This window comes from Nycticebus coucang, chromosome 11 (assembly GCF_027406575.1).
Source record: "Nycticebus coucang isolate mNycCou1 chromosome 11, mNycCou1.pri, whole genome shotgun sequence".
In the NCBI taxonomy this organism is placed as follows: domain Eukaryota; kingdom Metazoa; phylum Chordata; class Mammalia; order Primates; family Lorisidae; genus Nycticebus; species Nycticebus coucang.
The window spans coordinates 92,890,231-92,915,117 of NC_069790.1; the positions used below are offsets into that span (position 1 = coordinate 92,890,231).

Genomic DNA, 24,887 nt, shown 5'->3' on the forward strand with positions numbered 1-24,887 from the left:
GAATGGTTTTACATTTTTAAGTGGTTACATTTTGAAGGATTATGTAAATACCTAGTTAGTATCGCTGATTTTATCTCTAGGCCCGCACAGCCAAAAAAAAAAAAAAAAAATCTGGTCAACCGTTTAAAAAAAAAATCACTCAAAATAGTTTCCTATCTATTTTTGTACCGAACATTATGATCATAATAAAAGGTATAGAATTATTCCTAATATCAACTTCATACAAACTGAAATTAAGTGAGTATATGCCTGAAAGGTAAAAGCTATCACCTGACTATAAGTTCCGTGAGTTCTCCAAAGCAAAAGAAAAAAAAAACCCAAAGCTGCATGTAATTCCTGTTTATATGACACCTGAGGGTTATACCCAGGATTTCTTATTTCTAACTGAGACATTGAAAACACATCTTATTCTCCATAACATATCTTGGCTTCTTCTGCTAGTCCTTAAAACCATGACCATCACCCTAATCTTGATTACCATCTGTCCATATCTGAGTCTCTCAATCTCGGTGTATGATTTTATTAAGGGCCTCGGTGCATGTGATATTGTTATGGGTTGAATTGTGTCCTCCTAAAAGCATGCATTTGAGTCATAACCCCAAATAAAGTCAGAATGCGACCTAATTTGGAAACAAGGCTTTTACAGAGACAGTCAAGTTAAAATCAAATAATTAGACTGACCCTTCATGTGACGTGCCTGGTGTACGTAAAAAAAGAAGAAATTTGGATGCAGAGATAGATGTGCACAGAGGGAAGCAGTGTGAACAGACAGAGACACGGAGAGAACACCGTTTGAAGATACAAGCAGAAACTGGTTCATCTCCAAGACCAAGTTAGCTGTCAAACACCAGAAGCAAGGAGAGACAGAACAGATTCTCTCTCACAGTCCTCAGAAGGAACTAACCCTGTGGAAACCTCAACGTAGGATTCCTAGCCTCTGTAAATGTGGAACAATAAAATTTGGTTATTTTAAGCCACTCAGTTTGGGGACTTGGTTATGGTAGCCCTAGAAAACTAATACTAATATTAATACTAGTTCTAATAATTATACTGCTGACCCCTTTAACCAAATTTCCACCTGCTTCCTTGAGGACTGTTCCCTTACTTAGCTTTTGTGTCTTCCTTTTTAAGTTCCAGAGTCCACATCTGAGCCTCAAACCATTCATTCCTCCAAAGCCCGACCAGAAAACTGCAGTCAGCCTGGTCCGCAGCAGATGCAGCCAGACCGCAGCCCACATCTCTTCTTCAGGACAGCTCTGTGGCATCCTTACCCCTGTGGCGGTACTACTGTGTATTTTCCCAGGTTATTTAAAATCAAACTAGGGGTCTCTTTAGCCAAAGAAGATGAAAAGGGTAAATAGGAATGTTTTCGAAAGCCTGCAAACTTCTAAAATCCCAGTGCTTTTATCCTAATCAGTAAAACACGACTATTACAATGAGAAATCAGAAGACAATGGATTAACAGCGGATCATCATTAGAACGAGGGAAAAGATATGGGAAATGAGTAGAGACCTCTAAGATTATCTAGCTAAGTACTTAATTTTATAAGAAAAGTCCTGGTCCCATGAAGACAAGTAACTTTCTCATAGCTAAATAACTGCAAAAGGGGCTAAGATCAAAACTTGCCAAAAGTTGGCATATGTAGGGAAAATGGGAAATAGTAGCTAAATGCACCTTTATTTAAAACATATTCATCACAAAACTTTACAGAAAGGTGGTCAACATGTAAAGAATATTTTGTAAAGATTTTGTAAAATTTTGTAATGAATATTTTTTGTAAATAAAGATAATTTAGCTACCATTTCCCATTTTCCCTACGTATGGCAACCTCTAGGATATCCTTTACAAGAGCTTCTTAGAATAGACACAAAGAGCAAGAGAAACTACCTAGTTTAGTTAGGTCTCCTTTCTTTTTGGTTAAATTATCTCTTTATTCTGCATAATTAATGACATATTATTTCACATGAAGTTTAAATAAGCTCATGAAAACAACAGCAGATTAAAATCCACCAACTAAAATTAGGGTTTGCAATACCAGGGTCAAGAAACTTACAAGTGATAGTTGAAACTGAGGTAGGATATTGAACAAACTAAAAACCATACTTCATAGAGCATCTCAACATAGGAAACCATTCAGCTTAGTGGGAAGCAGTTTATGTCACAATATACCCTAGGTTATCCCTGGATCACATCACACTTTAACAAGCAGCACTCAAATATTTAAAATGAAAGACTTGGCTTAAGAGAGCAAAAGTTCATCATCTAGGGCAGTGGTTCTCAACCTTCCTAATTCCGTGGCCCTTTAATACAGTTTCTGTGGGTCACAACCCACAGGTTGAGAACCACTTATCTAGAGCAGTGCAGTGTGGTCGCTCAGATTTCTGCCATGATGAAAAAGCTCCGTGACGCTCCATCCAGGGGCCATGAGCCACATGTTGCCGTTGAGTACCTGAAATGTTGCAACTGTGACTGAGGACTGAACTTTTAATTTATTTTTCTGCATTAACTTTCTCCCTATTATTTAAGAATCAAAACTAAATAGTCAAATGTGTCTTGTGGCTAGCAAATGGCACAGTGCAGACATAGAGAATTCACTCAGAGGCAATTCCTCATCTCTACATAAAGCTGGATAAGTGCTGTCTTCTTAACCAGTCTCTAATATAAAATTTAGTAACTTTAAGACTCCTTAAATGCAAGGTGAAAAAAATGTGTAATGAAAATTGATACCACTTTCCTTTAGTAAAATCATGCTTAATACATTTTCAAAATGTCCATTAAACTCAGTTTCAATTGGCTATAATTTAATACAGACCTTATAGTTCCAAATCAACAAATACTTACACATTGTCTTCCAGGCAGATTTTGGGTCCCACAACATTGGCCGCTCCACTTGCCATTTTAAAAGCAAAATGCTTCTCAGGGCAAGCTTTTGAAATCCCACATTTATACCTGGGAGGCTTTGTAGCTTTGGGGAAGAAAAATATGATTTTTTATTTTGTTTAGAAAATAAGTTAATAGAGTCTGTCTCAGTGCCCTCCCCCCCCATCTCAAACCACTAAGGGCATTATGTAAACCATCAAGATATACTTATTTTAAAATACATTTTTATCCCCTGAAGGTTTCCAAGAATCTCAAAAAAAAAAAAAAGAACAAAATAAAAAACAACAAAACCCAGACAGAATCTTTTAGGAAACAAGCTAATAATTGGCATAAACTGATCAATATGATCTTGAAGAGGATAAATATATTTTATCTAATTATTTTTTAGTTTATTTTCAAATTTCAAGATGTGAGAGGTTCCAAATTGTTACTTTACATTTCCAGTCCATATATGCACACACACACAAAAAACAGATCATTAAAAAGTCTAGTGTTTCACTGACTATCTGCCCAAATTCAAGTTCTAACCAGGAATTCTCCTTTTTTACTACTTCTCCATCACTTTCTGTACTTATGATACTGGAGCAAGAAACAGTAATAAAACAAAATATCCATTATGAATAAATGCCAAAAATATTGGACTGGCCAATCAAATAGCATCTTTGTAACTTTAATAAGCAATTTCTCAATCAGTTTTTGCTCACACTGAACTACTGACATTATTTAAATATAAGGTCTTATATGCCTAAGAGAGAATAAACCATGTTTAAAATATTGAGATGCAAAGAAAAATTAATTAAAAAAATAAAATTTTGAGATGAGATACTCACAGCGGGCAGCTGAATCCAGTGCTGACCTTGCTAAGGAAAAGAAGTTACATTTGTCAGAAGGAATAAGCCTATTGACAAGTGTCCATTTTAAAAACCTATTTAAAGCTTCAGATAGGCATATAAAAATACAAGTGCTTGAATAATTGCTCCGTATAGAATAAAAAAAAAATGAACGTCGGTTCAGAGAAAAAGTGAGGAAGTAACTTTGTGCTGCACAATTCATTACCAACTACATAGAGAAATCAGGAATGGGTAGTATTTTGTTACTGCTAGAACATTTTATCTTTATCATTACCTTTTGTTTCTATATTTGGTTATTATAAATTTAAAGCTCAATCAGAAAAGTTACTCTACAAACTTACTTTATACCGCCTGGGTGACTATTATGGTGTTTAAAACGTGTTGCTGCTGTATGGTGGTGTGTGCAATGAAAATAAAGCCCAAAGAGCAAACACAAACCTCTCTGAGTGGTTAGAAGAGTGGGAGGCAATGGGAAAGTTGGTACTCAAAGTTTTATAATTTATCAGTTCGAGGAATCAAGAAGGTCAAGCCTTAACTTGAACGCAATAGTCTTTAACCTGACCATCAATCACAATTACATTAAGAGCTTTTTAAAAGCACTAATATCTGATTCCAGCCCAGGAGATTATAACTCAGCTCATCGAAGTATCGCAGACAGCCATTTCCTGATTTGGCTAATAAGTATGCAGTGTGATAAATGTTAGCCAGGGTCTGACTATAAATAGGCACAGGGTTTTTAATTTTGAGCTATTTTAGATAATTGTGAATTTCGTGTAAATCCAATACCCAAACTGGTAAACAGAAAGTTAAAGCTAAATGATTTTATCTATATGTTAAGAAGAAAATGACCAAGTAAATGATCATTAAGTCAATAGAAAACTACACAGTATTAAAGTCATAAAGGTAATATATGATAATAACACAGAATAAAAATAAAGCAGAAAATAAGCTTTTATTAAGAAACACAGTCTTCCTCTGTCACCCAGGCTACAGTGCCATGGTATACTTCATAGCTCACTGCAGCCTTGAACTACTAGGCTCAAGTAATCCTCCTGCCTTACTTAGCCTCCCAAAGTGCTGGGATTATAGATGTGAGCTACCATGCCCAGCCAGAAAACAAACTTTATCTACACTCAGTTACAAAAAAACAAAACCTTATTGGAATACAATTTTAGCAAGACTAGTTTTTACACCATCAAGCTTTTAAGTAAATAACATCACCTCCATTTAATTCGTGTAAGAATAAGGAGAAAAGATGCTTTAATGTGACAAAATTTTTGTGAAAGAATGCAGATAAATGCTCATGCTCATTTTTATCCCAATCTTCATCAACACTACAAGGCCTGCAGTTCTGAAAGTACTAGGTCCTGGGGGCTGAAGAGGCAAATTAATTTGCATAAACAAACAGGGTGTTGTCCAAGTGTAGAACACAGGCTCCATGCACAGACACAAAAATCCCTCTTCTGCAAGTTTCCCCCTCAAAGTATCCTGATAGCTTCACTCTTTAATTTCTTTCAACAGATACATTCTAGTGCAAGGAACAAAAATTTCAATAAGTCAGGCTAAACTATCAGAATTATTTTGTACTTTAGTTTTTAATAAGGTTGCAAATGATTTATGTATATACTATTTATTGATGGTTTAAATCTGAAAATGTATAAAGAAATAAACTCAATAGAACATTACTTACTACAACAATATATGAGAAAATAATGTGGACTGTATTCAGTGCATTTACTAGATAAATATTCATGCTACAAACACACACTGAGCTACATCACAATCCTAAGCGAGACTGGCGGGTTGTGTCCATGTTGACATCCTGTGACACTGTATGACAGATTTGGAGGATGACACTGAGTAGTGATCTGAGAAACTGAGTAAGGCTATGTAGGATCTTCCCTGCATTATTTCTTATAAATGCTTGTAAGTCTGCAATGTTCTCAAAATGAAGTTTTATTAAAAATTGTTTAAAAGAAATCACAATTAATATACTCTGGTAATTTCAACTACTAAATCATGAACAAAATTTTCACTATTCCTTTCTAGAAATAAGTTTTACTTTTCTAAAACAGTACTACATAGTAAACCTAAATCAAAATGATTTATATGCTATCAAGTAAGTTATTATAGCAGTAAGTTGAAAAGATGGAAAACTCACCACCAAAAAAACTGTATTTAACCTTACAGGTCTCTAAGGTACTGATTATGGCAACAATCCTAATGCTAAGTTAAACTTGTTACCCCCTTTGGCATATTAAGTTAGCTGGTAAACAAGTGGCAAACATAACCATCTATCCATCTTTGCAAAAATACTCTGAGAATTAAAATAAACTCTCACAAATTAAACTTTCGCCAATGCAATAATTTAGAATAAGGTTATGTATACATAAGAATGTACTACTTCAATTATGTAGAACCAAATATGTACAACCAAAATATCTCATCTGTCCTAAGAATGCCAAAATCAAATAGCTAAACTATACACAATAAAACCTGGCAGGTTCCTAACATGAAGAAAAATAAAAATCAGGAGGGACAACTACCCTGGATAAAGTAGCTCAGTGCTTGTATATCGCTGACTACCAGTGATTTTCCAAATAATACAGCTTACAATGAATCTCACTTTGGAAATACTCTTCCTTCCCACATAAAAATCCTGACCCTCAGTTGCCTACATTTATTTTCAATTAGTATTTACTATCCATAGGGCCCAGTGCTAGATGCTGGGTGAAGTACCAAGATATAATTGCTTTCAAAGTTCATTCTCTGCTAAGGGGAAGAAGATAGACACACAAAAACAAAAAGAAAAATGCTATAATTTAAGGCATAATAAAATTAGGAATTGAAATATAAGGACTACACAGATAGAACAGCTCAAAAAAAGAGCAATACATTGTAATAGGGAAAGAAGGCAATTCAAGCACAGTTTCTCTAAGGAAGAGGCATTTATGCAGAGTTTTAAAAATCAAATATTAACAGATGTGGGAGAGGAGGGAAAGATTCACAGGGGAAGGAACCAGCAGGAGCCAAGGCTGCGGTGGGAAAGGACAGGGCAGGGTTTGCGTCTACAGGCTGTGTGCAGACTGACAGAGCAAGGGTGACCCTGAGGTAGGGAGGGTGGAGAACAGCTGAGAAAGGCAGGCTGGGGGCTTTGGGTGCCACCGCAGCGAGTTTGGATTTTATTAACTGGAAGTACTAAAGATTGCTGAGTTTTAAGAGAATGGCACTGGCAGTGGAGATAGGCAGACAGGGACACCATTATAATATTTATTATAAAAACTACGAACCAGACATGAATATCCAAACTAGGACAAAGATGGGGGGAAATCGGGTGGGGACAGACATAAGCAGTATCACTAGTGGCACGTGTATGACTGGGCCTTTCGAAGCTTCACCCAGCCTCTTCACTCTTCTTTCTAAAAACAATGGGCCTTTTCCCAAAGTAATTTTCTATTTGTACCAATGGTCCCGCTGCCTCCCTTCTCTGGAGGACCCTCCTTTCCTTGTCTATTCACTCTCTTTAGTTTGCGATTCACTAAACTTTCACCCAAAAGAAGTGAAACGCTGTCTCCATTACTTTAAAAAAAAAAAGTACAACGGGCTTGGGTACAGCTACCACCTCATTATCTTCTTACCTAACCATCAACATCTCTTAGAAAAGTTAGCTGCGTACATGTCTATTGTTTCCAGAGCAACATGGAAGTTCTGAGTACCTTCAATACCTTTGGTGTCTGCCCATCATTCAAATGAAGCCAAGTGTGCTCTCAAAGACCACCAGGGTGGCCACCAGGGTATAAATGAGTATTCAAACCAAAACAAGTGCAGTCTCACTACACTTCGCAATACCATTTTATGCTGGATCTTGCATACTTCTTTTAAGATAGGTGCTGAACAACAGACAGGTTTGGGAGGAAAATAACCACTGCATCAAGAGGAATGGCTGAAAGGAGGATTCCATTACATGAAAAGACAAAAAGTTACAAAAAGAAGGTCTGAAAGACTATAACTACTATTTAAGTATCGGAGAGATCAAAGATGCAGAAGAGATCTCCAGCAAAAGAAACAAAATCAGTGGATTGAAATTACTTCGAAATACAAAAGGCAGAATTCCACGCCAAAGAGGTTAAGTAAGTGTCCTTTACCCAAAATGCTTAGGGTCAAGTATTTTGGATTCTTTTCAGATTTTGTAATATTGGCATTATACTTTCCAGTTGAGCATCTCTAATCTAAAAATTGGAAATCCAAAGTGCTCCAGTGAACATTTCCTTTGAGCATCATGTCAGTGCTCAAAGAGTTTTTAATTTCGGAGCATTTCAGATTTTGGATTTTCTGATTAGGGATGCTTGACCTTTATAAGGAAGTACTTTTAAGTAGTTACTGTAAGAAAAGTCACCTGGAAATGTTTACACAGAAATTGAGGAGTACACGACCTAACTGTCTAAGCCTTGATACACAGTATTAGCCCATGGATAGGAACATCAGCACCAGCTGGGAGCTTGTCAGAAATAAAGGTTCTCAGGCCCCGTTCTAGATATTTACTAAGGTTCTCTGCAGATTCTTTTGACATTAAACTTTGAGAAGCACTGATAGAAGGGAGTCTTGAGATTAGATATAAAAGGGAGTGAATTAGGTCTTGAGCATCTCTTTCAAACATAAATTTATGGAAAGCAAAACTCACTGTTCTAGAGATCTCAATTTTTTTTTTCATTCAAATGCTGCCAAGAAGGTCAAAATACTGTTGCTAGGGTTTCTCATCTTTTATGCTTACTTATTTAGTATCTTAATACCATAGTCAAAGCTTATTCAATCTAAGTACAAGGGTCTATGAAGAATACCAACAGGTTCTCTAACTTAAAATAATAAAGCCTATAAAAACAGTCTCCAGAGCTTCAGAATTACAGTCATATTCCACCGATTGACGCTTCAGTCAATGACAGACAGCACATACAATGGTGGTCCTGTACGATTCTAATATCCATACTTTCATCCATACTTTTCCATGTTCAGAGGCTCAGATACTTACCATTGTGTTACAAGTGCCTACGTATAGAGTGTGGTAACATGCTGTATAGGTTCGCAGCTGAACAATAAGCTATACTACAGAGCCTCAGTGTATAGTAAGCATACCATCTAGGTGTGTGTAAGTACACTCTCTGATGTTTGCACAACAAGCAAAATTGCATAATGATGCAATTCTCAAAACGTATCCCCATCATTAAACGATGCATGGCTGTGATTCTATACACAGCCTTAGTTAAGTAATTACTTATCACTTAAATATGTAAACATTAAATTCTATTATTCATTATCGTAATGGTATACTTACAAAAGAGAAATGCATACTTGACAATTATTTGAGATTCAATGAGATATTCATGTACAACCCACCTAAAAGAGCATTATACTGCTTGGTGGCTATGAAAACATTACAAATGTACATTACTTATTTTATTAACTTAAAGATTCTGTTAAAAATTGGGTTAAGGTAGCGTGTAATGGTACATACACAATATAGCAATTCTAAATAAATGAGCAAAAAGAAAAATGCCACAAAGGGAAAATAAGGGCAGGAGAAAAAAAAGAAAATGCATCATTGTGACTTCTGATCACTTGGCAACTGAGGGCTAGATTTGGCTTCAAATTTTCTATCAGCCAACTCAAGTAGGAAAATTTAAGCTTGGAGGTGTCATATCTATGACATAACATGCACTTAAAACCTATGTTTAATTCCCTAAACATTTATAAAATAGACTCATTTATATGTTCAAATGTTGAATAAGAGATTCATGCTTTATACAGAATTCCATGACTTCTTATATATTTTAGAATTCTCTAATAAATCATACTTGCTGATATAATTACATTTCCTTTTCTAGATAAACAGCACAATGACCCAAATAACTGATAAAAATGTAGATAACCACACCAAAAATAAGATCAAAGAAATGAAACAAATAAAACTTACCAAATAGATTTCCTAAACTTGCATCCATTTTAATTTCAAATACTTGAGAAATAACATAAAATGTTAGTAAAAATACTGCCACAGCTACCACCAACTTTGCAGCACCTAGGTAAAAGGCAGAAATAATTTAGCATAAGCTTCTAAGCCAACAGAATTTTTGTAAATGCATTTCTATGAAAAAAACATTAATTCTATAAATTAAGAAAAGAATTAAGACTAGTAAGTTTCTATTTTTTACTCATTGGATCTTAATTTTACTTGAGTTACAACAAAAACAATTCAAGAGATTTTCCTGATCAAAGAAGTCTCAGATTGGCTGGCTTTCTAGACATAAGACTGCTGGAGGTATCTGTCTAGTTGATAGCTAACTACATGAAAAGTGCCATGGGTAATGGAACACTACCACCAAGTTTGTCAGAGGATGCATTCCTAGTTCTTTTCAAATATAAGGAGCAGTATTATACAGGAAAGTCACCAAAATATTGGACCTTCTGGAGTTACTAAGGCCAGTATGTTCACTAAGCAAGCAGTTCTCAAGTGACGTGTAACAGATTCAGCCAACACATCTCTTAGAGCTACAGAAGCCCTCCTGGCCTGGCAAACGACAGTCTCCCCTCATACTTAATACTAGTTTACGATAGGCCCTCTCCACTCCCTGCAGGGCATAACTTGGCATCCATCCCATATGCTTCATAATGTGGTCAAATGGAAAACTTTGGTCAAACTGTGGTCAAACTTCCATAGGTTTACATTTTTAATTATGTCTGAATGTCATACAAATAGCACTGACTTTACTGCTCAACATGAATCATTTCTTGTCTTTTTTCTCCACATCTAAAGAAATCTAGGGGAAACAAAAGTATAGGATGGAAAAGGAAATGGAAAATGACAGGAAAGAAATACCTTCCTCTTACCCTTGGGATTTCAGCAGAATCACATTAACTTATTCAGAAACAATATCACTTGTTGGTACAATCTCCATTCTCCTCCCTTAATAACTATTTATATTTGTGTTTATATAAAAGAGGTAGAGAAGATCAGCAGTTATCTCATTATCTTTGAGGGAAAAAAGGCTCAGAAATGACATAAAAAAGGCCCAAATAAATCAATGGTAGTGCAAAGAATGGAACCCAGGGATCCTAACAAAGCCAGAAGTTTGTAGAGTACTTCATTCAAAAACCAAAGTACCATATTCTTCTGGAAAACTTACCAAACTCAACTGAATGGGTAAGAAAGAGTAAAAAGGAAATATGTTCATTCTAATTTCATAAACCTAAAGAGATCAGACTGTACCGTTGGAGGAGAGGACAGGAAATGAACTGATACTCTCAGAAAGACTGAGATTGATGGCCGTGTTGGTGGGAAGAGGCAGCATGCAAAAAATCTTCGTACCTTCCTTTCAAGTTTGCAGTGAGCCTAAAACTGCTCTAAAAATAAAAGTAAAGTCTTAAAAGAAAACCCACTCTATTAATATAGAAATGATGTGGAAGTTAACAACAACAAATTGCCTAAATTTTTAATATATAAATAAGAAAAATTTAAACTTTGAAATCTTTCCCTCCAGGAAAGACACTAGCAGAGTATCTTTTATCCAGTGATCTCTCAGCAACTGTTTGCTAAACAGATGAATGCTAACAGGTGGCGTATTCCTTCTTGATCATTTAAGACCAAAGAGCCTGAAGATTCTATGTCACGCGATAGTCTTACTATCTTATTCTCTAGCAATCATAGGCACATGCAACCAGAAATAACCTTTCCCTGTCGCATAAAGCAGACATATGAAACTTTCATTGTTAAAGACTCAAAATATTAAAATGATTAAAATATCAACTTTATAACTTGAAAGTTCTAACTTCTATACCAAGCTAAACCTGAACCTACACTCAGATAGCTATATAAATACATAGCTACATTTATATGTACACATACATATAGATGTGTACATATACACATTCACATACACCATTTACTGAATGCCAATTGTAGAGTTAAATGCTTTACAAACAGCCTCATTTGCAATTTTTCAAGATATTTTCATTTTACAAATGAGAAAACAAGGCTAAAATGTTAGATCAGGGCTTGTCTAAAGTCAGATAACTAGTGAGTGGTACCACTGAGTCTTAAAGTAAGACTACTCACACTGGACCACCAGAGGAGCTAGGAGGAAAATTAGCACTAAGGAAGATAAAAGTTAGAGTTGGAGAAAGCAGCAAAGCAGCCGAGGGTCTGTGATGGTAAAGTTCTGCAACTTGTTACAGAGGGTCTCCCCAAAGCTGACCAGAACCAGTACCCAATTATGGAGCTGGAAGGGCGTAACCCCACCACACCATAATTCCCTTTCTTAACTTTGCACAAGATTCCTTTCCTCCTAAGCATGGACTGAATGAGTGTATCCCTATTTCTCACAAACCAAAAAGCAAGAACATCAGGCACGGATGCCTCACCATAAGAATAACAGCTGTAAGGATATTCCAAGGCAACTAGATTTTTTTATAGCTAATCTTCTCTACTCATTCATTAATGGCAGTCCCTCAAGACCCATAACCAGGAACAGTGCCAAGCACAAAATAAGTACTCAGTGAATAATCGCTCATCAATTAACCTCAGAATTAATTGTCAAAATCAGAGAAATGGACAAAATGATAAAGTTAATTTCAACTGGAATGAATTCAGATTGATGTAAAAAAGAGAAACTTGCTTTGATTATTTCAAATCACCATGCTTAAACAATGTACATTGTTTAAATGATTTTAAACATTAAAAATCATTTGGAGTCATGTAGTCATAAATAGTGGGACCCACTGTACTCAAAGATCATCTAAAAAAAATTGCAATGTGTTTATTTAAACCATAAATAAGCTCTTGGTTTCTGTGAATATTTTTCTTTAACAATTATACAGCTACTTTTAAAAGGATGCTTTATAATTTCACAACAAAAGAGATTCAGTTTTTCAAATTTCAACAAAAGCATCTGTAACGACCCTCAGTTACTTTGTTTAAAAACTGTGATATTTAATCAACCAGGCCTGATTATATACAATTATGACCAAAGCATGAAGACGACTTGTTTGTTCACCCAGCTTGACTTCAGGCACTCTAAAGAGACGCTCCCAAAGGAAAATATCTAGTTTGCTCATTAGAAGATGGTAATTAAGAGAAACACTAATTATCTTTATTTTGAGAAATTACAAATTATCTCCTACATTGGGCACACACTTTGTAGAAATGTTTACGTAAAATGTGCATTTCTCCTAAAACTTTGGATGAATGAGGGGTGAGGAAACATATTTACTTTTACTACACAGGTAGGAGGAGGTCATCAGTCCTTCTGACTATGTGAGAATGTGTGTCTTTTTACAATGTTCAAAGATAACTACCTTGAAAACATTGGTGTTTTTTATTTCCTCAGTATGCTACTTAATGACCAGATTAATGTTCTTACACATAACCTCATCCATACACACTGAACTGGATCTAACCAACACAGAGCAAAAAAGCAAGTATTTTACTGAATCCTTCACACAGCAGGTCCTCTAATAGCACTGTTTAGTTCAATGTCATTTTGTTCAATGTTGATGTCACCTGAAGTCACAAGTTCCAGGAACCTAAGGACGATGTTAAGTGAGGACTAATGATACTACACTTTTTATCATTAGAGTATACCCCTTCTACTGAAAAAGAAAAGTCAACTGTAAAACAGCCTCAGACAAGTCCTTCAAAGATATTCCACTTCTGTTATCACTGGAAATGACAGATCCAGGCATGTTACTGCCCCTTGTCGACCTCCCAGTGAACAAGACATGGAGGAGAAAGGTGATATTAATGAACCTGACTCTCTGTAGGCCTAGGCTAAGTGTGTTTCCATCTCAGTTTTCAAAAGTTTTAAAAAGATTAAGTTTAAAAAACATAAAAAGCACATACAAGTAGAATCAGACTATAAAGAAAATATTTTTGTACCGTTTACCATGTGTTTTAAGGAGAGTGTTATTAAAAGAACCAAAAAGTTAAAAAGTTGAAATTATCTTCTATTTTTATTTATAAATATTAGTTGTCTATTTTTTTTGAGACTTTGGGAAAAAATGCCCAACTTATCTTCAAACTTGAAATATTTCTATACAGGCACCATATAGTTGCTTAATAAATATTATAAATGTTCAAAAAAAAGAAGTTTATAAAGTAAAAAAGTTAGAGTAAGCTAAAGTTGATTTATTATTGAAGAAACAAAAACTTTATAAATTTAATGCTGCTAAAGTGTACAGCGTTTATAAAGTTAATAGTAGTTTACAGAAACATCTTAAGCCTTCGTGTTCACCAACCAGTGACTCACCCAGAGCACCTTCCAGTTCTGCGAGCTCCACTCATGATAAGTGTGCTATATATGAGTCTTATTTTTTTTTGTTGTTTGGGATTCATTGAGGGTACAAAGAATTAGGGTACATTGATTGCATTTGTTACATAAAGTCCCACTTATAATTATGTTCTGCCCCCAAGAGGTGTGCCATACCCTGTGACTCCCCCAATCCCTCTTCCTCTGCCCCTTTCCCTGCTCCCTCATTCCCCCACCCCACCCCTTGTATGAGCTCATTTACTGTCTTCATATTAGAATTGAGTACACTGGATTCTTGCTTCTCCATTCTTGTGACGCTTTATTAAGAAGAAAGTGTTCTACTTCCATCCAGGTTAATACAAAAGACGTAAATTCTCTGCATTTTTAATGGCTAAATAGTATTCCCTATATACTATATTTGGAATATAGTATATAGTATAGTACATATATACCACAGCTTATTAATCCATCACTTTTTATCTTTTAAAAGACTGTATTTTTACAGTACCTTATCTATGTCTAAATATATAAATACTTATGATTGTGCTGTAACTGACTATTGTATTCAGCACAATGACATGCTGTACAGGTCTGTAGCCTAGGAGCAAGAGGCTGTGCCATACAGCCTACGTGTAGTAGGCCGTACCACCTAGGTTTGTGTAAGTGCATGCTAAGTACATGCTATGATGTTCACACAAAAATCCCCTAAGGACCAATGTCTCAGACTATATCACCATTGTTAATCAATACATGATTGTATTTTTAGGTAAACAAGATCAGTGTATTAGAACATAAACATTAAAATTATAACTTAAAATATTTAGCAAAAATACAGGCTGATCATCCTTCATCTGAGGTGCTTAGAATCAGAAGTGTTTCAGATTTTAGACTTTTTTGGATTTTGGAATATTTGCACTATACTTCCCAGCCGAGCATTCTAAATATAAAAAATCTGCACTTCACAATGGCTGCATGAACATCTCAAAGCATGTCAATCCTCAGAAAGTTTCAAATTCTGGGACATCTCAGAATTTTAAGATGTTCCACCTATTATTTCAACAAAAGACTTGTACAAAAATATTTACATAATACTAAATATCCAATCTGTGATTTGCCAACTATCTATAAAAAAAAAAAAAAAAAGGCTGGGTGGCGCCTGTGGCTCAAAGGAGTAGGGCGCTGGCCCCATATGCCAGAGGTGGTGGATTTGGGCCCAGACTCGGCCAAAAACTGCAAAAAAAAAGTCTAAATAATGATTTAGATTGCTGTATTTCTGCTTAGTGCTCAATATAAAAAAAATTAAATATTATTTACTCTTGCCTTTAATCATTACTTACCCAATAGGTTACATAAAAAACAAAATTATTACTAACTAATTTAAATATCTTACCTGCTACCCTCATGTTTGATTTTTCAGTCTATGGCGTTTTTCATTAAATATGCTCCTAAAAAAAACAACAACAACAAAAGGCAAAGATGGTTAGGTCTAGAATGAACATTCCTCCTTAGATTGAGTTTGGAGTGTGAATATTAAATTAAATAAATGTTTTGATGCCTCTAGGAGTCCTCAAACTATGGCCCGCAGGCCACCTGAGGTGGTATGATTGTATTTGTTCCCGTTTTGTTTCTTTACTTCAAAATAAGATATGTGCAGTGTGCATAGGAATTTAGGAATTTGTTCATTTTTTTTTTTTTAAACTATAGTCCAGTCCTCCAACGGTCTGAGGGACAGAGAACTGGCCCCCTGCTTAAAAAGTCTGAGGACCCCTGCTCTAATACTGACATTTCATTAAAGAAACTCTTAGCAGTGGGCCTGTCTTTTTCTACCAGATGGTACAACTTTAAGAGGAGGGTCTGTGACTTATCATGCTGTGTCCCCAGCTTCCTAACTGAATGAACAATAAGTAAAAACCTGCCATCAAGCTTGTAATGAACATAATACCTTAATACAGAACATAATACCTTATTATTCTCAGTGATTATGCACCTATGAGGAACTTTTGATATTTAGTTCCAAAACTTCAGTTTGCAGATGAGGTCCAAAGAAGTTAAGCTCTTTATCATGACACCAAATTATCTGTATAGAAATGTGGTTAAAATGTAGGTTGGCTGATTCGCTCTAGTACATGATGCCACTTCATTTTTGACATGACACAGTTCACATGTCACTACAATAAGCATTCACAGCAAAGGTTTATTTTATTACCAGGGGCCTCTTCCTTTACATATTTTTCGATTTAAGCTTGTGAAATAATATATTCAGGAATGTTGAATTGCAATTTTAAATACCTTGGCAATTATCATTATTGGAAAAGTACATTTTTTTTTTTTTTTTTTTTTTCAAAACAGGGTCTCACCCCACTGCTCAGACTAGAGTGCCAGGGCATCATCACAGCTCACTGCAACCTCAAACTCCTGAACCCAAGTGCCTGTCTGGTCTCCACCTCCTAAGTTGCTGGGACTCAGACCATAGATACACAAGCACCAACATGCCCGGCCAATTTTCCTATTTTTTGTAGAGACAGGGTCTCGATATGTTACTCAGGCTGGTTTCAAGCCCCTGACCTCAAGCAGTCACATCACCTCAGCCTCCCAAGGTGCTGTAATTAATAGGTCTGAGCCACCTCACACAACTGACAGTGCAATGCTAGTGCACAGAATAAAGGCACTGCTCTTGGATATTATTTTAATATCAATAAGAAACAGATGCTGGAAAAAATGTCTGTATGTGTATGTCTTCTTCCTCTGAAATAATTCAAGATAGGTAAATTATTTTAGTTTTTTTAATTTGGGACAAGATCTCTGTTGCCTGGGCTCAAGTGTAGTAGCTTCATTAAAGTAGGCAAAATTTTAAAAAGAAAATGAAAAAACAAAAGAGTTGATAGAAAAACCATACCCAAGTTTAGCAGGGCAGTACCCACAGTCAACTCAACTTATTGTAAAGGAATGGAATTCAAAAGAAAATTTTAATTAGTGACTCACATTAGCCAGCAATACATTTATTTCTCTATTTTAGACTCTATTTTGATACTTATGTTTCAATGTCATTGTGTGACACTGTATAGTAATTCATAGAATGCTTCCAATAAAAATAATGAGACACCCCTGAAGGACACTGAAAAGTAAGATACACAGTTTTGCGAGACACTAGTTTTCTTATCCAACGGAATAGGCAGGGGGCTTGGGGGTGGTCCTGGACAGCACTCAATGCTCATGTGCTAGCTCACTTTCCTCTGCGCATTCTACCTGAAGAACATAAGAACACTTTAACTGAGTTGTGTGTTATTGATTTCTTTCCCTTTGTTAATTATCTGAACACGGTCCACATAATAGGAAAGTGGATCCATTTAAAATAACTACTTAGCCTCAGGCTAGAAAAATACTAAAAGGAAACAAGAGATACTCAAGTATCTATAAACCGTCACATAAACAAAAAGCAAAGAAAAAAGTTCACAGCTTTTCAAATGAAAACCCCAAAAGGTTATAAATCCTCTTTGGCTTCCAACAAAATTGAACTCTGCTTTCCCAACAAACACACGTTTCCTCCCAGCTAATATTCCAAATGACCTTACTCTTATCTGAGAGTGGCCTACGAAAACTTCCTTGAAATTGTGATAAGCAGTTGGGCCCCAGATACTTGTTCTATTTCAGTTCCCCTTCCCTGTTGAGGTGGCACCTGTATAATTATAGTCACTGCCTCATACACCTGCAACTAGTTGACTTCTCCCTTTCTGAAGTCATCACTATTAAGCCCACACCGTAAGCAACTACACTTGTCTAGCCGAATACAATTGTTTCCTATTAAAACTTCTCAGAGAATTAACCTTAGTAAAATCTCTAAATAAAAATCTTATGAAATTACATCTCGGCCGTAACATACCTCTAATTAATTTGTTTAAGAAGAAAATTAATGATGCAAAAGTATAAATCAGCATAAAGAAAGTGTACTGAATATACCTGAGAGCAGATCAAGGAACATCTATTTATGAGGATGATGTGCTAATTCTAAATCATTCCCAACCTGTCTTCTTAAGAGGATATTTAAAAACAAACAAAAAAATCGTTATATGTATTATCTTGCTGCGAGGATAATCAAAAACTTAAGGGAAACCTCAGACTGATCCACCAATAATCAAATGGGATAGAACAAGTCCAGAGAAGAGGAAGTCAACAGTAAAAGGAAAAAAAGACCTTCGTGATTAGTCGAGAACTCTGCATCCAAAAGCAACAGGTGAAAGGGTTTATATAACACCCTCTATATAGGGGGGAAATAAAGCTCATGTGCAATTTTAAATTGCACACTATTATAAATTGCACACAAACTTTCTTTATTAAAAGGTAGACAGGGGCAGCGCCCGTGGCTCGAGGAGTAGGGCGCCGGTCCCATATGCCGGAGGTGGCGGGTTCAAACCCAGCCCTGGCCAAAAAAAAAATCACAAAAAATAAATAAATAAATAAATAAAAAATAAAAGGTAGACATACAGAGCCATTTACCAAAACCAGAATATTACTGAAGAATATTTTTTGGACAGATTAAAAAAAAAAATTCAGACACTACCTTTGTGAAATACATTTGCTTCAAAAAATGTCATATAGGTAAAAACAAGTTTCAGTGTTATATGATATAAATATATACAGTAGAACCTCCATAGTTGACCACCTCCTTAAACTGACCTAATATTCATAGACCAGACATGCACATGTACCTGTCAGTACAGTAGGCCTAATTCCTTACGTTGATCACCTCCATATGTTGACCATTTTACAGTCCAGTCCCTTGCGTGGTCAACTTACAGAAGTTCTACTGTATTATAAATGACTGAACCAAATCAGACTTTTAATAGATAAGGTGCATAATCAGTGAAGAGTTGAAAGCAAGGACAGCCACCATGATGCCCTGGGTAACCAAACAATGAACTGGGTAAATGTAAGTGATCTAGTCTCGAGGAGGGAGCCTAAACTAAAACCTCAGATGGACATACCAAATTTCATTAAAGGTTTTACAATTTAAACCTTTCCTTTGGCCCCACTATCTACTTTGGTCTGATTTCATGAAATTTTGTTAGTCAAGTAGAAATTAGGCTAATGTGTGAATAAGGAGGCATTCTTCTAGAATCAATTAACTTCAAGAACAAGAGAGCATAGGTCAAATGAGATTCTACACTTTCATTGAGAAGTAGACCAGATCAGGTGAATTGCAAGAACATTGCTCTATATCATAAAGTAAGTCATAAAAAACAACTGCTTACTAGGAGGGGGATGTCTTGCCAGTTAACAAAAACTAAGCAATAATGCATACACACAGCAGAGCAATTCACGCACATTCTTATTTCATGTAATCGTTTCGCCAGCCTCAAGCTAGAGTGGGTATTATAACAGAATTACAGATGAGGTCAGGGGATTTGTCTAAGGTCATATGAAGGGTAAGAAGCACAAACCATGAACAAATCCACTTCTTTTCACCTTAGCTGCTTACAGACATACTCTAATATAAGAGGTTGGCTGACACAATGCTAGGCCAATCAATTTGGCTTTTGCAAATTGCCCTATGAACTGATAATCTCTGCTTCAAACTAGCTACTCTGGAGATTTCAAAGTTTGACAAAATGACTAAGATTTTGTTTTAGAATCCTTCCCCAACAGAAATGATACAAGAAAATGAAACATACAAATACACCCATTGATATATGTATTTAGTATTAACAAGTAAACCAGAAAAAAATCTTTAAGTTACATACATACTCCACAAATATAAAGAAATTATCACTCAATTCAATCCAACTTCAGTCTAGTGGTGGCCTACTGACAATTTTAACTGAACCAACTGAATATGTTCAGATGATTCTAATATCCTTGGGAACTGGGGCTTTTCAAGAGGACTATGAAAAAGGGTCAAAGTACAGGTAGGTGTAAAGCACGCTTAGGCCCAGTGATGGCTAATTTTATGAGTCAACTTGACTGGGTCACAGGATGTCTATACTTTAGGTTAAACATTATACTGGGTTTGTCATAACGGTGCTTCTGGATAAGATAAAAATTTGAATCCACAGACTATGTAAAGCAGATTGCCCTGTCCGATGTGGGTGGACTTTATCCAATCTATCCAAGACCTGAATAGAACAAGGAAGGCCGAGTAAGGGAGAATTTGCTCCCTTCACCTGTCTTTAAGCTGGGACGATGCCTTCAACGTTGGACTAGAACTACACCATCTACACTTCTCGGCTGCCAATCTGTCAACTACAAATCTTGGACTTGCCAACCTCTGTTGGGAATAATACATATAATTATATATAATACATGATTATATATAATTTTTATATATAATTATGTATCATACTATACATAATTACATATCACATTATATACATTAACATATGACAAATTAAATGTCTATAAAGAGTTAGATTTAACCATATATAACTTACTATAAGAAATATATGTCTATATATCTAGAGCTATATCTATCTATCCCATTGGTTCTGTTTCTTTAGAGAACCCAGACTAATAAACCCCCAAAATCAGAACATAGGAAATTAAATTTTTATCCCCAGAGCACTTAAAAGAGGAAAATGAGATAATACTGATATCAAAAGAATGCTACTAATAGAAGAACTTAGGGTAAGTTACTCTGATGTTATATTTACAAACAAAAGTATGATATTTTAAAAGCAATTTGCAATAAATAACTGCTGCATTTATATAAATAAAATACAGCAAGTGTCAACAAACTTTTTCTATAAAAAGGCCAAATGGTAAATATTTTTAGGCTCTGTGAACCATATAGTCTCTCTCTGCAGTTGAATTTAATTGTTAGAAAGCAACCACACACAATATGTAACTGAATGAGTCCAACTGTGTTCTAATAAAGTTTTATTTACAGACACTGAAATTTGAATTTCATAGAATTTTCATGTGTCAAAAAAAATTGTTTTTAAACCCACTTAAATATGTGAAAACCAATCTTGGTCCAAGGTCCATTTATGCCTATGTCATAATTTGCAAATCCTTAAGATAAAGGAATAAAAAAAAAAAAAGTAAAAAAAATTTAAAATATAAAAATAAAGAAATAAACTTGAGCATAATCACCCACAACTGCAGTTCCAACTACTCTAAGGCTGAGGTGGGAGGATCACTTGAGCCCAGGAGTTCAAAACTGGCCTGGGCAACACAACAAGATGCCCTATCTCTAAATGAACAATGAATGAATATAGACTTTCCTGACGATGCCCCAACAATCTAACAGTTTTTGCTAGATTTTGTGCAGGGTATCAACTTCCACATAACTTGTATTGGTCCTCATAGAGGTACCACTGCAGATGTAGAGCAAACCCTAATTTCTGTGCTCTATGTGAGTTCATCACACATTTCCATAATCAACTGCTCTCCACGGAAAGAAACATGTACTCCATGAGAAACAACAGAATGGATTCTCTTCTAAAGGAAGGAAAAAAACCTTTCCCTTCTATAAATGAAGCTATCTATCTACGACAAAGGTGGGAACAGACTCTGTAATGTTTCCAAATCAATACCAGAAGTTACAAAGAAATGAATAAAAATTAAGGCTCTTACCACATTCTACTTCATTAGCTATAAAATTATACTGTGGAAAGACTGACATCGTATTTCCTTTATGTGAGTGTTTATATGGAATTATTTTTGTGATGGGTTTAAAAAAGTATAGGGTAACTACCTCTGATGTTTATTCAACTTATAAAATGCCAAGTACATAAAAAAATAGAGAGGGGTGAGAAGATCACATTCATTTAAAAAAAATAATAACATTTCAAAACTCAGTATGGTATCTTTGCCACTATCCCTGGGTTATAAACATTCCAAATAGAATTTGGTGGTTTTCACACTAATCGATTAAAACGAAAAATCCGATTACTAACTTGAGAAAGTATTGGACAGCAGGATACTGATACTGAATCCTAGAAGATGCCTCCTTTGAAAAGAATCCACCATTCTGAAGACACCAAGGCCTTGCTTAAAAAAAAAAAAAAATCCACCAATTTAAAACACACACACTTACACTCTCTCCTTCTCTCATACAGCTTTTAGAAATGAGTATGACCTAGTAATGATTAAAGGGAAAATTTTTAAATGATTACCTAACAACTAGAAAAGCATTCCATTTTTTTTTTTTAATTAAAACTTTTATATATAGTTTTAGATACAAAAACTATTTTTTTTTTTTTTATTGTTGGGGATTCCATATTTTTAAAGGACCTAACTAAACTTACATTTGACTAGGGAGAAAAAAAAGGAGCAGAAACAAAAAAGGAAAAAATTGGGGAGGTGGGTGGGGTGATCCATACCAATTCTACAATACTTAGAAGGACACATTTTTCAAAAGATCACTGAGGAAAATAACATACATGTATCCACTCCTTCTGTAGAGTGGCCCACAAAAAGCTGAGAATGCAGAGCAATAGACGGAAAACTGACAAACAGATCAGTGGAACCAGTCTTGTAGAATACATTTTCTAATGATCTACTGAACATATTGGGAAAAGAAGAGTACAGATGATCTACGCCTGCATTTTCAAACAACTTTCTGAACCAGCATCATACGGCTTTTTGTATTTTCTTAAGTAGCATTATATCGAAATTACATTTAAAAGAGGACTACTATCTAAATGTGGCTAAGAAACAGAGGTACACCATGGAAAAGTACAAATGAGCCAGAAGGTATTTTTAATTTCCCCCTAGAATGTTAATCAATGCTAGATACAAAGCAAATCAGGATTACACATGTACTGGGTAGATTTTATCTTTCTTCAACAATGCACTATAAATTGCTACACTCTGCTTTTCACTTATTCTCCTGACAACTGATGGAAACAATAATACTTCAGAAAACTTTTGACTTACAGCAACTTAGATAAAACTATTCTAAGAATGAAAATTGGCAAGATACAACTATAATACCCACTTCCCTCTAGTTAAAAACAAGTTAGCAAAAGTGCTTGGCTAAATCAGGAAAGTGCTCCACCTTACTGCAGGGAGAAGCAGCCAAGCCTGACAGACCACGCATACGACATTCTAAGAGCATTAAGTATTTCAAGATGATCCATTTCAACGTTAAGAATTTCATAGTGCAATTCCTTCCATCAGTGTGAATTAGCAAAAGGGACCCAGAGCTATTTTTTTCTCTTTAGAAACTACAGATACCAGATTTCTGCAATATTTCAGGGGATCAACAAGCATTTAACCCTGTTTTCCAGAAACACTTTAAGGGATTAAAAACTAAATAGACTTGTTTTCTGCTCCCACATCCCCAAATCTAACAGAGCTTAGCGACTTCCTAACAAAGATACTTCACTGTCCCAGACAATACCCCTTAAGGAAGCACGCCATAAGCAGGTGGAGCTGCTCTCCACTGAATTCCCAAAGGTGTGCTCTAACCACAAATATTCTCTCGTTCAGTACCCAGTGTTTATTTTTGAGTTGGCAGCCAGAGTTCAGGTTTACTCCAACACAGACTTGGTGTTCACCCAAATATTACCACAACATCCTAAAACTTCCCAACACAGGATGGTACATGGCTGGCCGTATACATGTGTAATCAGCTACTTGGCATTCATAAGGGCTATTTTCATCAGAAAAGGATGGTTAAAGAAACGATCACATGATCACGTCACATCTGGTATGAATACAACATTAAGTAAATAGTTCAATGGACTGTGATTACAAAACAGAAATCACTAAATCACAAGGAAGCTAGAAATATTTCTGAACTGAGCCACCAACACATAAATGACTGGAAATGACTAAGACAAAAATATGAGGCCAAACTAGACTGCATTACTCCCCAAGAGACAGCTAAGTTGCACTTCAAATCAAAGTCATCAGTATAATAGAATCTTCATTACAAATAGATGTCAGGTAAGGACACCTTACATAAATTTTTCATTACAAACATTTTACATAGTAAAAGATCTAAAGAAATGATGAGTTAAAATTCTTTTGTCTCATATAGGTCTCCTAATAACCCTGTAAGATAATAAGAGGGGCCTCAAGGTGTAAATCAGCCTGATCTCAGAACAGGTCTTCTTGTGGGAGTGAAGAGGGAGAGGTGGGCAAGGAATAAATCTAGAGAAAATACGGAAAGAAATAGGGGGAAAAATAACTCCTATTTACAATGGTTAAAATAGAGTATTAAACTTAAAATTACACAAATGTTTTCTTGGCCGTTTTTAATTAACCAATGCAGAATTTTGCTTAAAAATGTACAATTACATTGAAGAAATGAAATCGTGATTAGATTTCTGTAACCCAGAGCACAAACATACCAAAAACAGAAAACAAGACAGATCCCTACAAAACAACATTAAGTTTTACCCGGTCCTTCAGAGTTCCACAATTGTTTAAAAAGTTGTAAACTAAACTCCCTTAATCTTACACTACATCATCCAGGAGGGGATGGATGGATGAATGAATGGATGAACAGAAAGAAATAGTTATTATTGGAAATAATGACAAAGATAAAATCAAATACATTTTAACTATAAGAATCTGAAAATAGGATAAATGAAGGCTGAAGTATCCAGTTCATAAACTGCCTTAAAAAAAAGACAATGAGAAAGATTAAAGCACAAATTGATATAAAATATACCTGCATCTCATGTAACTATTTTATAATATACTGATGAGAAGTTATAGGTTCCTGTTCTAAATAAATGTTTAAGAATTTCGGGGTGGCGCCTGTGGTTCAATGAGTAGGGCACCAGCCCCATATACGGAGGATGGCAGGTTCCAACCCGGCCCTGGCCAAACTGCACCACCACCAACAAAAAAAATAGCTGGGCGTTGTGACAGGTGCCTATGGTCCCAGTGACTCGGGAGGCTGAGGCAGGA

The 24,887-nt window shown here is 35.5% G+C and overlaps 1 protein-coding gene across 1 annotated transcript in view; it reads right to left on the reverse strand.

Moving 5' to 3' along the window:
• FAM3C (FAM3 metabolism regulating signaling molecule C) overlaps window positions 1-24,887 on the reverse strand; it is a 46,999-nt gene that overhangs the window by 17,624 nt on the left and 4,488 nt on the right. Inside the window, exons 2-5 of the mRNA XM_053609347.1 lie at window positions 15,418-15,472; window positions 9,701-9,805; window positions 3,712-3,741; window positions 2,843-2,966 (exon numbers count right to left, since the gene is read on the reverse strand). Of these exons, the coding sequence (XP_053465322.1) occupies window positions 2,843-2,966; window positions 3,712-3,741; window positions 9,701-9,805; window positions 15,418-15,430 (272 nt within the window). The 5' untranslated portion in view covers window positions 15,431-15,472. The remainder of the gene's footprint in view (window positions 1-2,842; window positions 2,967-3,711; window positions 3,742-9,700; window positions 9,806-15,417; window positions 15,473-24,887) is intronic.